Source organism: Callospermophilus lateralis, chromosome 11, assembly GCF_048772815.1.
Source record: "Callospermophilus lateralis isolate mCalLat2 chromosome 11, mCalLat2.hap1, whole genome shotgun sequence".
Classification (NCBI taxonomy): domain Eukaryota; kingdom Metazoa; phylum Chordata; class Mammalia; order Rodentia; family Sciuridae; genus Callospermophilus; species Callospermophilus lateralis.
Window position 1 is genome coordinate 44,244,254 of NC_135315.1, and position 16,145 is coordinate 44,260,398.

The 16,145-nt window shown below is 39.3% G+C and overlaps 1 protein-coding gene and 1 non-coding gene across 2 annotated transcripts in view; both read left to right on the plus strand.

The window, feature by feature from the left end:
* The window catches only part of Vps53 (VPS53 subunit of GARP complex), a 151,799-nt gene that overhangs the window by 46,553 nt on the left and 89,101 nt on the right, over positions 1-16,145 (plus strand). Inside the window, exons 8-11 of the mRNA XM_076869888.1 lie at positions 5,786-5,864; positions 8,604-8,747; positions 9,440-9,582; positions 11,889-12,030. Of these exons, the coding sequence (XP_076726003.1) occupies positions 5,786-5,864; positions 8,604-8,747; positions 9,440-9,582; positions 11,889-12,030 (508 nt within the window). The remainder of the gene's footprint in view (positions 1-5,785; positions 5,865-8,603; positions 8,748-9,439; positions 9,583-11,888; positions 12,031-16,145) is intronic.
* Positions 3,725-3,831, plus strand: LOC143411047 (U6 spliceosomal RNA). The gene has a single exon (XR_013092774.1). It is a non-coding gene; the product is annotated as a U6 spliceosomal RNA (small nuclear RNA).

A 16,145-nucleotide genomic window follows, 5' to 3' on the forward strand; every position in this document is an offset into this window, starting at 1 on the left:
CACAAGTTCAGCAATGGCAAGGCGCTAAGCAACTCAATGAGACCCTGTCTCTAAATAAAATATAAAATGGGGCTGGGGATGTAGCTCAGTGATCAAGTGCCCCTGAGTTCAATCCCTGGTACAAAAAAAAAAATCAAACTTTCCTTTAAATCATCTCTAGATTTCTTATAATATGTAATACATTGTAAATGCTATGTAAATAGTTGTTACACTGTATCTTTTAGGGAATAATGACTACAAAAGGTACTCATATTTAATTTGGACACTTTTATTTTTATTTAATTTTGTGTGTGGTGCTGGAGACTTAACCCATAGCACCTGTGAATGTACACACTGTACCATCATTATCCCCATCAAACACTTTTTTTCCTGCAATATTTTTGATCTGCAGTTGGTTGAATACACTGATGCAGAACCCACAGATACAGAAAACTGTGTTTGACTAAAGATTCCACACATAGGAGAGATCATGCAGTATTTTTCTTTCTGTGTCTGGCTAATTTCAATTAACATAATGCCCTCCAGATTTATCTATGTTGTTGAAAATGGTAGGATCTTCTTTTAAAAAGCTGAATAATATTTCATTATACAGTAGAATACACCACAGTTGTGTTTTGTTATGTTTTTTGGCAGTGCTAGGGCTTGAACTCGGGGCCTCACACTTACTAGGCACTTTACCGCTGAGCCACATCCCCAGCCCCACACCACAGTTTCTTTACCCCATTCACCTAACAGTGGACACTTAGGTTGACTTTTCACTTGACAATTGTGAATAGTACTGCTGCGTACATAAGAGGACAGATATCTGTAGTATGAGGTGTTGCTTTTATTTTGGGGGGTTATACACACAGAAGAGGATTACTGGGTCATATGGTAGTTTTATTTTTAATTTTTTGAGGAACCTCAATTTTTATTTTCCATAGGGCTATACCAATTTGCATGTACCAAGTGTTGTCTGCCTCATACCCTGGCCTTATGTTTTGTCCTTTTGATAATAGTCATCCCATGGCCTATGAGATGATGTCTCGCTGGGATTTTGATTTGTATTTCCCTGATGATTAAGTGATGTTGATCATTTTTTCACATACCTGTTGGTCTTTTGTATGTATCCTTTGGAAAAATATCTTTTGGGGTCCTTTCCCCAAAATTTATTTAGGCTATTTGATTTTTTGCTATTGAGTTTATAAGCTCCTTTATATTTTGACTCTTAACCCTTTATAGGATATATAGTTCATATTTCGTTTGTTGTGCAGAAAATTTTAAGTTGAATGTAGTTCCATTTGGCTTTTTTACATGTGTTGCCTAAGTTTTTGGTGTGTTCTTTGCTTTTTAACATTTTTCAAAGATATAGTTTTAAATTTAAAGGAACCATATGATCACTGTTAGAATGGGGCTAGAAACATAAAATTTTTATGTTTCTAGATATTCCTTTAAAAAAAGAAAATTCAACATTCTATGAATATCTTTCAGTCCACATTCATTATCATGTAGGATTGCTGCAAACACAGGAGGGCCTATGTTTCCTTTAATTTGTTTCACATCCTCTGTTCGAAATAATTTTATGTAAATTAATAGAGTATGTGCTGTTAAGTAGCACTAAAAAGGAACACAGGATGGGCTGGGGTGTTGCTCAGTGGTGAAGTGTTTGCCTAGCATGTACAAGGCCCTGAGTTCCATCCCCAGCAACACACACACACACACACACACACACACACACACACGAATGGAAGATGAGAAAGCTTCTTGTTTTCAGTGCTCAACTAAAATTGGAGGAAAGTCCAGACTTCTTATTTTTAGCATTATTTCTGGTGAATTTTCCTCCCTTATGTTTACATAGTGATCATAGAACCATCTGGAAATGATAGAAATAGCTGTTTGTTCGGAGGGAGGGGTGACAGCAGGAGAGTTACGCCCTATGCATTGCTTCAGTTTCTCTAATCTAATATCTTGCTGTCTATAAATCATAGAAATCACATAAAAGAATGTGTTCTAAAGTCTTTGCCTGTAGGTTTGAAATATGAAGTTCATGGGCTTTGATTTGCTATTTGTTCCAACTACCCTTCTGGCAAATGCTTAAATATTTAATGTAGCATTGAAGGAAAGATTTTTTTGTCTTTAATATCTTTACATTTCAAATCTTCCTGGCTTAAGCATATCCATGAAAGCAAATGTTTCTAGTCAGTATTCTCCCCCCCACCCCCCCCAAAATGGAAGATTCTTGCATTCTCTTCAAAACCTTGAAACCAAACTAAAATGTATTTTTCAGAGCTATTTCTAACCTCCTACATGTGAGAGAAGTTTGGCAGGTTGGGAGGTCACATGGTGTAGGGAAAAAAGAACTAAACCAGGGAATGAACAGGCCTGACTAACTGTTTGACAAGTTCTTTCTGGGCCTCTTTCTCAGTTTCAAACCATGTGGATTGCCCTTGATGATCCCAAAAGTATCCCACTCAATCAGTCACTCTGTGACTTAGATTGAGATTCTGGTGTTGTTGTTGTTTTTTTAATTAAAAAAAAAAAATATATATATATATATATATATATATATATATATATATATATATATATAAATTTATTTTTATGTGGTGCTGAGGATCTAACCCAGTGCCTCAGTCATGGTAGGCAAGTGCAGTACCACTGAGCTACAACCACAGCCCCAGGTTGAGATTCTTTCTAGTTCTTATTGGAAAGAGCAAATAGAATTAATCTTTCTGTTCAACACAGCTGTATTCAGGAGGTTACTCCATTATTTTGGGAACTGTTGAGGGTATTTTCTTTGGAACTGTCACTCACAAGATAACAAGAAAGTCAAGGTTATTTCATCTACAAATGTCTAAATAATTATCATAATTTCTTGTCCCTCTGCCACCACTCATTATGAAAAATTAACCAGACATTTAAGAGAGGGCACATTTGAACAATCCCCATATCACTTGACATGTTGGATGCTGAAAGCCACTGGTTGATTTTCCTTTCCGGGTAGTTCAGTGAATCTTTCATTTTCTACAAGTAATCAACTTAGTGTTACCACAGCATAACAAGCTGAGCTTATTTGGATGATAGAAGGAATGTCTGTTTATCCTAGTCTCTATTAGTTATAAGCTAACTTTCCTAAGAATGACTAGGAAATCTTGGTAGTTCAACTCAGATATTTGCTCTGCTGATGAGTCTCCATTGATCCATCTTTTTATAGTAAGAATTTGCTTTTCATTGTTAGAAGAGGAATGAATCTAAAGGAGTGAATACAAATAATGTGTTGACTTATTTCTAGGATCTTCCTTAGGCAATTGATTATAAAGACTACAATTCACATGTCACCATGAAAATGCTTGGGATCATTGTTTGGGTTTATAGGTACCATCAGTAATGTCTACAAGAGAATATTTGTTCTTTCATATGAGTCACTGGTAGATGCTTCAAAAACTACTGAAGCTGGGCATGGTGGCACATGCCTGTAATCGCAGCGGCTCGGGAGGTTGAGGCAAGAGGATCCTGAGTTCAAAGCCAGCCTCAGCAAAACCAAGGAGCTAAGCAACTCAGTGAGACCCTGTCTCTAAATAAAATAAAAAATAAGGCTGGGGATGTGACTCAGTGATTGAGTGCCCCTGAGAGTTCAGTCCCCAGTATATATAAAAAAAAACCAAAAAACAAAAAAACAAAACTATTGATGGTAACACTTCTAGACAGAAACTTTTTCTTCTGCTCAGCATTAATTATATATCCAGTGTTCGCTTCAGCAGCACTACATATATTAAAATCATGATACAGAGAAGATTAGCATGGCCCCTGCACAAGGACAACACACAAATTCCTGTAGCGTTACATACTAAAAAAAAGTTATAGGGCTGGAGATATGGCTCAGTTGGTAGAATGCTTGCCTCACATGCACAAAGCCTTGGGTTTGATCCCCAGCACCACCACCATAACAACAACAAAAAATATATACATCCAACTTGTAGCCATCTGTAAAGATGAATTCCATTGCTAGGTATAACTATCAGAGAGGTATCGTAGAATAATCAGTACTGGAGAGGACATTGAAAATCATCTCATACAGGTCTCCACCCTCTTATATCACAACAGTTCTTAATTGTGGCTTATGTAGAAGAAGTGACTTATGATTACATGTGGCTCATGTATATCTAAGTCTAACTTGTCTGAAGAGGTAATTTTGAACAAGGATTAGAGATCATTACAAATCAAAGTCTAGTGATTCCTTGTCTTCTGTGCTCCAGCAGTGCCTAGTCCCATCATAGATCCTATCTTTTCAGCCACCTGAGGGTTAAGTTCAGCAAGAACATGGAGGTTGGGAGTGATGGGGGTGATAGAGTCAGAGCTGTGCCATTCAGTATCATTGAAGAGGTCAGTAACCCTGAGAATACAGCCATGAGTACATTTGGCCAAGGTAGGACTTCCCCTGCGGGAATGTCCCCATGGCTTAGGAAAGAACTGGGTGCTCTCTGTGTACTTCCAAGAAGATGGTAGGAACAGAGGGGCCTGAGCTTTTGGAAGCTCAGTCTTGTGACCTGGCACCATAGGAGGCCATCTGCTGGGTCATTCTGAGCAGTCACAAGATGCTGTGTGATACAGTTTTATGAAAGCACATTATTTTCTCTCCTATCATAGTTCACACTCAAGAGCTGTTTCCCATCATCTGTTGGGCCCCTCTAGGTGGGCAGCCCTGACTAATCTGGAGGGCTGTTCCATCTGGGTCATTTGTGGCCCACTTGAAAACTGACTTAAAAGGCTGCAAACCTGCCTATACAAGTGGTTTGAAAAGTTTTGAAGATAGTGGGAAAACTCTGGAAAGTATTTGGAATAGGCATAATTATAACTCTGCCACAGAAAAAGCAGACTGTCTTGGGTCATGCCTAGCCCCTCATTCGAAAAAATAAAAATAAAAAAATAAGTACTCCTTAGTGGCCAAAGAAGTTGTGGTTTTGAGTTGCTCACTATTTCTAGAAACTTCATAAAGTTAATCCAGAAGTAACAGGGTGGAGACCAAGAAAGGAAACATGCTATTTTATGGTGCTTTTAGCAAAGATAAAGAATTTGCCTCAGGCTAGGGGCAGTGCAATAGTGGCTTCAGAGCTTTGCTCCACTGTGGGGGCTGGATGGGGCAAGCAGGCCTCACCAGCATCAGACAGCAAGAGGGCATCCTGGAGGACAGGTCAATTGCAGGCATGCTGATGCACAATTCCTATCTCATCCTCCCTGTTCTCCTTTCTCCTCTTTATTCAAACTGACAAGTTTCTCTTGAGCTTCTGTTATACATGCAAACCACTGTCGAGTTCCAGCTGTCCCTTTCTAACTGGTTTTCCTTGCAGTTCACTGTCCCTGAATATAAATCTTCATTCATTGGTCTTCACTCTTGTTGAGTACATTTGATCACTTGGCTTTTTCTTTTTACTTTAGAGGAGTGGGAAAGCAGCTATACTAGTAGTGCAAAATGGATTTATGTTTGAATCAAGTACTATTACATTACATGTTTCTGAAGCATAAGTACCAAATGAAATGTTGCAGAGATTAACATATACTATCTCATGACAGGTGAAGAGTAACTTAGAACTGTGGGAATATAGAAAATCCATCCTGAGTATAAATCAGGTGCCTTGGTCCTGGTTGTAAACCAGTTACTAATGTGTGACTTTTCTTTTATAGACACATAGCCCTCTCTAGAGAATCTCTAAAGACTTCAACAGTTCAGATCCCTGAACTGGTGCATAATTACATACTGGTATTTGAAGATTATGGCATGCAATGATACGTTCTGTCTCCCTCACAGAGTGAAGGCTGCGCAAACGGAGCTAGGACAGCAAATCCTGGCAGATTTCGAAGAGGCATTTCCTTCCCAGGGTACCAAGGTATTCTTTTGCATTTTCCCTCCAATCTTTAGATATTGTTATCACCCTCCCCTAGTATACTCACTACAAATTATTTATTTATCATTCTAAAGTGTTTGTGGGCAATAGCAAATTTGTCTAATGGAAAGTTTAAGGTAATGAGACCATCATTGATTTTAAAGATCCCTAAGTGATATGTCTTTCTGTTGTCAAAAAGTGAGGATATGTTTTGGTTTAATTTAATGTGTGTCGAACCCTATCTTGTCTGTCTGTAAATTCCTTTTTCTCATGGTTGTGTTTTAAAAGAATATTTTCAAGCTGCGATGTTTTTTAGAACTGTTACATAACTTATTGGTTTCAGGTTGGTAAAAAGACAACTGAGAGGAATATCCAGGGGCTTATGTAACTCTCAGAGTGACATAGTTAGAAGACTCACTTTTGATGATCATAAGCCTGTTTTTTGAAACTAATGCCCAACATTGCTCACTGGTAGTGTAGCTGTTAGTGTTGAGTCTGTGAAGAACACGAGATTTCACTTGTGAACAATTGGTTACATTTCTCCTGTACAAGCTTTCCCTCACTTGGTTGTCACTGTGCTGGGGTAACTGCTGTTAGTTCCATCCTTCACATTGTAGCAGATGTCATGTTAATGCTTTTCATGTGTCGGCGAGGGCAGAATCTTCAGAAGCTTTTATTTGAGCTATTCTGAGGGGAAGAAATTTGTTTAAGGCAGAAATGAACTGGGCACATGGGCCAGCAGCATTCCTTGCTGTGCTTTGTGGGTGGAGATGGGGATATACATCCACTTACTGAGCCAAGGAGTGTTTCCTGGATCAGCTCTATAATTCAATAACCGGAAATATCTTAATTATATTTTCTTTGTGCTTCATAAAAGAAACTTAGGAAGTAGGCTGGGAGTAACTGTCCTTGCTTTGGTAAATTGCTTTCTATAGGAAACCTGCTCCTAATTTTAATAGTTTGTGACCAACTGCTAACAATTGGATACTTACTTGTAGAGCACTTTTCTTTGAGAACCTCATCTTCCTTAGTCACCTGATGTAATTCAAGGAGGGAGTAAATGTTGGAACACCACTATTCCTATTGACCACACAAGGAAACAGAGGTCATAGAGGTAAAAAGGATTTTAAGGATAGTCACTGATTATGAGCACTAGACTTCCTAGGCCAGTCTGCTTTCCAGCACTCTGCTGCCACATACCAACTTCAGAAGTTTCAGAAGCCCATCTGTATTAGTTAACCACAACCTACTTTATATCTTTTTTTTCCCCAGATCATACTAGCAAATGAATAAAATTATTTTCTTTAACAATTTGTCTTTTCTCTGGCTCAGTGACTTAAAAGGTTTTTTTTGTTTTTTTTTTTTAAAGCTATTTTTAAAATAGGGTTTGACACAGCTTTTTTATCTTTGGTAATAGGGATTGAACCCAGGGGCACCCTCTACCACTGAGCTACATCCCCAGCCTTTTAAATTTTTTATTTTGTGATGGGGTCTTGCTAAGTTGCCAGGGATATTCTTGAACTTTCCATCCTTCTGCCTCAAACTCCTGAGTCACTGGGATTTCAGGCCTGTGCCACCGTGCCCAGCAACTTTTCTTAAAGACTTTGTGCTATTCTTCTTATCTCGCAAATGAAATCAAGATGTTAAAAAATTTGTCCAAAGTAACCTAGTCAATTTTTCTAAAAATGAAAAAAAAAATAGAACCTGTGAACCTACAGGTTTTGGCCCTTTTGACTTCTCTATCTAGCTTTCATCCGGAAGCTAGAGTTGAGCAGTTGGTATGTTCAACAGGCCACATAATAGACAATAATTATGGAGCAGGTCACATTTTAACAGTTTAGGTCTCAGGCAGTTTATGTGACCCTTTTGAAACACTTGAACTTCAGTTGAGATGGATAGAATGGACAGAATTGACAAAAATAAATGATAACGATCTGAAAGAACCTTACTGATCACCTAATTTAAGTCGATTATTTTTCAAATGAGGTTGAATAACTTCTCAGAGCTACATGACTGGTTAACCAAGCCAAGAGTAGTTTTCATGTATTCTTTGTGGTCCACAGTCAACCACATTCATTCAGTGATTCACCATACAAAAAGGTGGTGAGACCAAATTGCCTTAGACCTTCCACTGTAATGTATCATTATTGCCTCCCGATCTTCCACAGTTGTTTTCAGGTCAAGGGACCTACATCACAGCATTTTTACCTTTGGCTGCATATATTAGACTGTCAGTGAAATAAGTCTGGTGGTTTGGAATCTGTTTTTAAGTTTTAAAATGACCACACAGCTTGGCAAAAGTATGACACTTCAACAAGAATCCCAGAGGTTGGAAGCAGGGAAAAGTGGCACATATGGAGTGACACTGGTGTCATTATGACTTTTAGGCCTCTTCAGTAGTCTCTGACATCAGAGACTGCTGTCATTCTGACTTTTTAGGTCCTTTCAGTTTGAGTATTCAGAAACTAAAATTTCCTGTGATCCTTGCTGGCCCTGTTTTCCAAAATATCTCATTGCTGATTCACAGGATAGTTTTTATGTTGGCTACTTCAAGACTAGCTTAATGATTCTTTCATCGAGGAACAAGTAACTAAAATATCTATCTACTGTAGAAAGAATCAATGTCCAGGGAGTGGGAGTAATAACAATAAGAGAGAAACAAGAAGTAGCAGCTGTCAGAAATTATGAGATTTAATGATTGTTTCTAGTATTTGAATTGCTGTGTGTTGTTTGTTTTGCCAGAGGCCAGGAGGACCCAGTAATGTCCTGCGAGATGCATGTCTGGTTGCTAATATTTTGGACCCCAAAATCAAGCAAGAAATCATTAAGAAGTTTATTAAACAACATCTGTCAGAGTATCTAGTACTTTTTCAAGAAAATCAAGATGTAAGTATTGACCAGATGAGGTCAGAGTTAACACTTGAATTTTATTGAAAAATGAATGCAGCCAAGTGTGTTGATTGATACTTTATTAGTACTATGACCTGTTGAACCTTGAATCCTAGGGACTGACTTTATAGTTCAGTGGTTCTTAACCGTTTTTGAGGTCACCAACCATTTGGATAAATTAATAAAAGCTGTAGATCTTCTTCCCAGAAAAGTGCACCAATGTATAAAACTTTATGTACACCAGGGGCGGTGGTGCATGCCTGTATTCCCAGTGGCTAGGGAGGCTGAGGCAGGAGGATCAGGAGTTCAAATCCAGCCTCAGTAGAAGCAAGGTGCTAAGCAACTCAGTGACACCCTGTCTCTAAAATACAAAATAGGGCTGGGGAATGTGGCTCGGTGGTTGAGTGCCCCTGAGTTCAGTCCCTGGTACCCTCCCCAAGGCCCCAACCCTTCCCCCCCAAAAAAACTTTATGTACAGTTTCAGGAAATTTGCAAAACCCTAAAGCCCAATTATAGACTCCAGGTTAAGAAGCTCTGGACCAAGTAAATATGGTAGCATATATTCTTTCAAATGGTGAGGAATACAGAATGGCTGTCATTCTCTTTGTTCTATGTTTTTGGTTTTTTCCCTCAAACTGTCAATACTACATCTAAGCACTGGAGTGTTTTTTGTTTCTTCCCTTCATGAGGTTGCCTGGCTAGACAAAATTGATAGACGTTACGCGTGGGTAAAACGCCAGCTTGTGGATTATGAAGAGAAATATGGCCGAATGTTTCCACGGGAATGGTATATGACTGAGAGGATTGCAGTAGAATTCTGCCATGTGACAAGGTATATTCCAGCTCTTGACTGGTGCTGTTTCTAATTGAATTTTCAAAATCAGTTTCCCACTTTGGTTTCATATTGTCCTGTGGATTGGGTACCGATTCCAGACTCTACCAGATATAGCAACCCTTAGCTCCCAACTTGGCTGCAAGTTTTCCTGTTGCCTAGTGCTTGCCTCAAACAGCATACAGAAGGTATGCTGTTACCAACTCTGGACTCATCAACTAAGTTTACCTATACATTTCCCTCTGTTTCTGTATTATGTATAATAGCCTTCAGTGTACATGTTCATCATCATGTAGATTTTCTGACTTGTTAGATAGATAGTTCCATAGAGACAGAAGTAGTATCTACTTTAAGGATATGACAGTCACTCAGGAAATACTTGTTGAATGAATTTCCCTAATACAATGTTTATAGTCTATGATTAATAATATTGGCATCTGAGTGTTCTAAGCATTTTAAAGCTCTCTCTACATTACCCATGAGTATAGTCCAGACTACGTAGTCCTTTATTTTGAAGAATTAGAGCCCAGCAAGGTTAGATCAGTGTGTCCATGACAAATGTAAAACTAGAACCAAGCTTTCTTATTCTTTGTTTGTACATATACAACAATAGGGGTGGTAACTGGTTTTATTACCTATATATTCCCATCTAACAGTACTAATTACATTGTCTATAGGTTAATAAGAGGGGAAAAAAGCCAGATCTAAACATAACTCAGTGACCTTAGTATAATTTATGGTAGTCTTTTTTCTTAAAATCACAGAAAGTACAGTCAAAATGGATGCTTTAAACACATTATAGGGGGAAAATGTTTTAAGTCACATTGGCTTTTTTAACCATTTTGGGAACCATTTTAAAATCACAGCAAAATTGGGCACATAGTACAGAGATTTCCCATATACTCCCTGCCTCTCTGCACATGTAACTTTGCCTGTTATCAACATCCCCCACCAGAGTAGTATGTTTGTTACAATGGAGGAACCTACATTGATACATCATCCTCATCCATTGGCCATAGTTTAAACAGGGTTCACTTTTAGTGTTGCACATTCTGTCTGGCTATTGTTTTAAGAAACACATTTTTACTACCATAGATTCAGACCATAGTATTTAATAAAATACAGTATTGATTCAGGGTTGATTGGGGTTGTCACCTTCTAAATCCCAATTAGCAAAGAAAGGGTGAATTCCTTGAAAATTTGTTTATTAATTCTCTTTCACCTACAGTCAGCAGACTTGCAAACTAATTCTGTAAAAGATGAATCCTTATGAGACTGGAAGTGAACTAAAGCCAACAAGTCTCTGTGGGCGTTAGTACCTGCCATTGTTGTCTCAGCTAATGGCAGGGCTTCTGCCAAGCTTTTATTGTTAGAATTTTGGCTCAAGTCCTACAGATACATCATTCTCAAATAAACTCAGAGGCGCTTCATTTTTTATTTTGGCATTTAGTTGTATGGGAAGAGGATGACAGTTTAGTACTTACTAAGAACTCTCATGTCACTGTTCCCTAATAACCTACATTCTAAAACAGAATGCCCAAGTAAGCTGCACATAAGCTTCACAGGCAGGAACCACCAAAACATATACGTTCACCTTTCACATGGGTGTTCCAGTATCTCATGGGTCCCTGCTATATGTGCAGAGATGATTATTGAGCTCTTTGGAAGACAGATTTATAATTGAGTAATTCATGAGTTGTTAAATAATGTATATATGCATTTTAGTAAAATGCCAAATGCCAAAGTACCATGTGTATTATTAGCAAGTTATTGAGAGGGTTAAAGATCTAAACATAGTAGTCACCATGTAGACAAATTATCATCCATAATCCTGGAGTTTTCTCTTTTTTTACTGGTGCATAATTTCACCTTAAAATTCTTAGGAGTCCATATACTAGTCTCCCCCTAATTGTGGTTTTACTTGCCATGGAAAATTCTGGAAAAAAATAATCCAGAAGTTTTAAATAACTTTTCTTACAGCATATTATTATAATTGTTCTGTTTTATTAGGAGTTGTTGTTAATCTCTTACTCTGCCTAATTTGTAAATTAAACCTTACCATAGATATGTAAGTATATGAAAAAACAGTACATGTTGGGTCCAGTACTATCCACAGTTTTAGGTATCCAAGAAATATATTGGAATGTGAAGGACTATTGAATATCTGTTTCTCAGTCATTAGAATAAGTTGATAATAGACCTCACAGTTTGACATGATAATATACATTTTTTCTGAATATAAGCTGTTTACCTCCTCAATCTTGAACGATCAGTTTGTTTGACATTCTTATCTCTTCATTTTGAAGGGCAGAACTTGCCAAAATCATGCGTGCCAGAGCTAAGGAAATTGAGGTGAAATTACTTCTTTTTGCTATTCAGAGAACGACTAACTTTGAAGGGTTTCTTGCAAAACGCTTCTCCGGCTGCACCCTGACAGATGGAACCCTGGTAAGACTTTCCTGAGGGAGGCTGGACTGGAACATGGATGGCTGGGGTGGCTGGGCTTCACTTTCATCCTTTGGCTCCTGGGCCCAAGCCATCCTTCCACCTCAGTATCCCAAGAAGCTGGGACTACAGGCACACCATCATGTCTGCTTTAATTTTTTAAATGAGGAAAATGGGCCAGATCAGTGATTTTCAAACCATTCTTCCAACAATATCTGACGTGGGATCCAAACACAATAATAGCTAATATTTTTTGAACATCCACTGTGCACCCCACACTGTTCTAGGGGTATTTACCTGCAGCCAATCTCTGCTGCATCTACTGTACGAGGTACATGCTATACTCATTTGTCTCTTATCCATGGTCAATGAGCTCATATGCAAAACCATAAAAACTTAGCTGCTTTGATCAAAGGCAGAGCAAGGGTAGGAAGTTGGAGCTGGTGTCCTGTTCACTCATTCACCCCTCACCTCCATTAGCTTCTCTAGCTCTCAGCCTTTTAGTCCTAAGATTCTGGGACTTCAGTGGACTCCCCTCCTTGTCCCGCAAGACCTACTTCAGAGTAGGTGAATCAGAGGTTGGTCCTCAGGGTGCCAGACTGAAGAGTGGCAAGGCCACAAGGCCCTATCTGCTTGGGCTCACTCATGACTTTGTTGAAGTAAAATACAACTGGAACTGCAAAATATTCTTTCTATACTTAATAAATAGAAGTTATATAATACTCTTCTTCATACTAACTTATGTTCAAAATTGACTTATTTTTTAGTATCAAGAGAAAAAATAGTTCACAAACAGGTGAAAATGTCTTCAAAGAAAATTCAAGTCACTGAAGGAATTAGCTAACAGAGACACCCTTTAGGGAAGTGCATGCATCTCTCCTGAGAAGTATGTGGTTGGCCCTAGCACCTGCCTGATTTCCCCATGTTAACCACCTTCTCTGCCCTACTCAAGCCAGGTTTCTGTACAGTATTCAAGCAGAAACTTAGGCAGCGCTGAGTTCAGCTCTACATTGAGCTGCTTGAAGACAGGGAGGTTCAAGCATTGAGTATAAACACCGGCCACTAGAAGCCCCTGAGCTCCCATGGCCTCTGGGCAGAGCTGGTAGAGCATAAGAATAGGCTCTGTGCACCAGTAATTCAGCTAACTAGACAGGAAATAGGCTCTAACTAAGATGCTTGAATACATTGTTGTGTGTGTATTGTTGTGTGTTATTCTTCTTCTCCGTTGGCTGGAGGCTTCTGGTGATTTTGTTTTACATTTAGAGGATCACCTGGGAACAATAGCCCTGCAATATTTCATGATCAGGATAGCCTATAAATTTGGGTCTCCCTGGGAGATGCTATAGTTCCCACCTATTCAAGGAAATCCCCCAAAGGTCAAAAGTGGTATGTAACATGACAGGGGAGATCTCTTCTAGACAAGCCAAGGCTTGGTGAGCAGGGTAACCAGGCAGAGAAACTGAGTAGGAAAAACTGACAGGAGCTCTGCTTCAGTTTGCAAAAACAATGCTTTTTTTGTATAACACAGGTATAGCACTATCAAAGTAGCAGTTGGCTGATTGTCAGCCATGTTCTCTCTCAAGGGGGCAGGGCTGGAGGTGCTTGTTTCTCATACTCAGCCAGGACAAAGCTCCTGGACTGGAGCCATTTCATCTCCTGGCAACTGCTGTGCCCAGGGGCACTGGCCATGATCTACTAGGAACACTTGAACTTTTCCCCTTAGTTCTTTCCTTTTTTGGTCTTCTGTGTTTGAAACTTTCTTGAAGAACTAGTTTGTAAATTTCCCTTCCCAGTTGTTCAGGTGTTGCTTTCCTCTCCCATGAGGTTTTTAAGGGAGTTTCAGGTTATAAATCCTTGGCAAGAAAATCCTACTCAATACCATGAGTTCTTTGTTTATTATCTACATGAACAGCTGTCTTCTTCACACATTTCTCTGAATCATTTGACTTATAAAGAAACTCAACTTCTTCCCCTGAACCATTTTTTTTTTTTTTTTTTGTCCTAGTTACCATGATCCAGCAACCATTCCAAGTCCTGATAGTAGGTGCTCTACAGCATTCAAAGATTTTTTTTTTCCCCTTAAAAATGAGTTTCTAGGGCTGGGGATGTGGCTCAAGCGGTAGCGCGCTTGCCTGGCATGCGTGTGGCCCGGGTTCGATCTTCAGCACCACATACAAACAAAGATGTTGTGTCCGCCGAGAACTAAAAAATAAATATTTAAAATTAAAAAAAAAAATGAGTTTCTAGAAAGGAAGCAGAATTTCCTTCGGCCTTTTCAACTAGGCAATCCAGTTCTCCAAGAATTGACTTACTGTTGCTTGGCTGCTGGGAGATGTAAAAGTTCTTACTGTAAGTGATATTCACACTGAGCCTGGTCCCTGCCATTACCTTGCTCTGGGCCAACTGGGCCATATCTTCTCCATCTGTGTTCTTCAATCCTCAGTGGCAGGGGCCTGGTAAAAGTCATGGCTACTGACCCTGCTCCCTACAGAAAGCTCAGGGAAGAAAGAGGACACCCTAAACTCCCAGTTTAGCTGCTTGGCACTCTGCCTAAAAAACTTGATACTCCCTGGTCCCTTGCCTCCTCCCTGTGCTGGTTGGTTGCTTCCATAGTGGACTCTTGCTGCTTTTTTTTTTTTTAATATTGGGGATTGAACCCAGGGATGCTTAACCACTGAGCCACATCCCAGCCCTTTTTATATTTTATTTTGAAGGTCTCACTAAGTTGCTTATAGCCTCACTAAGTTGCTGAGGCTGGCTTTGAAATTATCCTCCTGCCTCAGCCTCTCCTGAATTGCTGGAATTACAGGCATGTGCCACAGTACCCGACCCATTGTAGACTCTTGAAATCCTTCTTGGCTACCAGATTTTTTTCAGGATATTGGAATAAACTTTGAAATGAACCATGGTGGTATATCTTGATACCCCTTAATATATGCCACATTTCAACGAAAGTTAGTAAATTCTTTGGAAAGTGTTCAAGGAGCAGGTAGTAAGTCAGCCAAGAATCTTGGCCAGAGATTCTGCCTTGCTGCTTCTTCCCTTGGCCATGCCACACCCTGCCAGTACCTCCATTACCCTCTTCCCTGTTTCATTCAAAACCTTTAAACCCTTGGTGACTTTGACAGTAAGATAATGAGAATGGGCTTGAGAGTGTGTCAGACTCAGCAGAAAGACCTGCCACAGCCCAGCTCCTCCCTACTGACCAGCAGGATACATCTTTTGCTATTTTTTTAGAGCTGTGACTTTGACATTTGATGACAATGTTAAAGACTAGAAGAGCTTTGAGTACAGGGCTTACTCTGTCTTTCTTGTACTGGCCCCGTCGAGCTTGATCATATCCTATGCTGCAGCTATTATTGGAACAAGGGAGCTGCCAGTGCTTCTTCCAGTTGCCTCAACTTCTGATCCTTTAGGAGGGATTCAAGATAGTCTGTAAATCTAAATGCCTTGAAATTAAAAGTAAATGTCTGAATGTGGTATAACCATATCCATGTGCATTTTTAGTGACTCAATTAGATTGAAGGTGAACAAATTATATTCAACTTTCTGCTTAAAAGCAGAGTAGATGGGGTTAGATTTTTATAACTGAATTTGGGAGGTTTTTTTTTTAATAAAATAAAAAAATTCCCATTTTATACAGCTGGATTTCCCTTTCTCTTGGCCTGTGCATAAATTGCCTTTCCAAATAGAATTCTCCTTTGGCTTATAGGGGTCATTTCAATATACATGTACACTTGCCCAGTTTCAAAAATTATATTACAAATATAGAAGCTATAGTTGCAAATTTCAACCATGTGGTTTAAAAGCATAAGAGCACTTACTTAGGAAAGCTTGTGCAGAGTGCCTCCCCCAATACCTCAGCCTTCCAGCAGCCTAACCCCTGCTTTAGGAATTCTAGAAGGAACTGACAGGCAGGGTTACCAGTTCTGCCCCAGTGCCATGGCACATGGAAATAGCGTTCCCTTACCTTATAAGCTCCCTTCAGTGTCCAAAAACATTTTGCAAATGGTTTCTTTTTCTGGGTGGGTGGTACTGGGGGTTGAACTCAGGGGCACTCAACCACTGAGCCACATCCCCAGCCCTGTTTTGTATTTTATTTAGAGACAGGGTCTCAT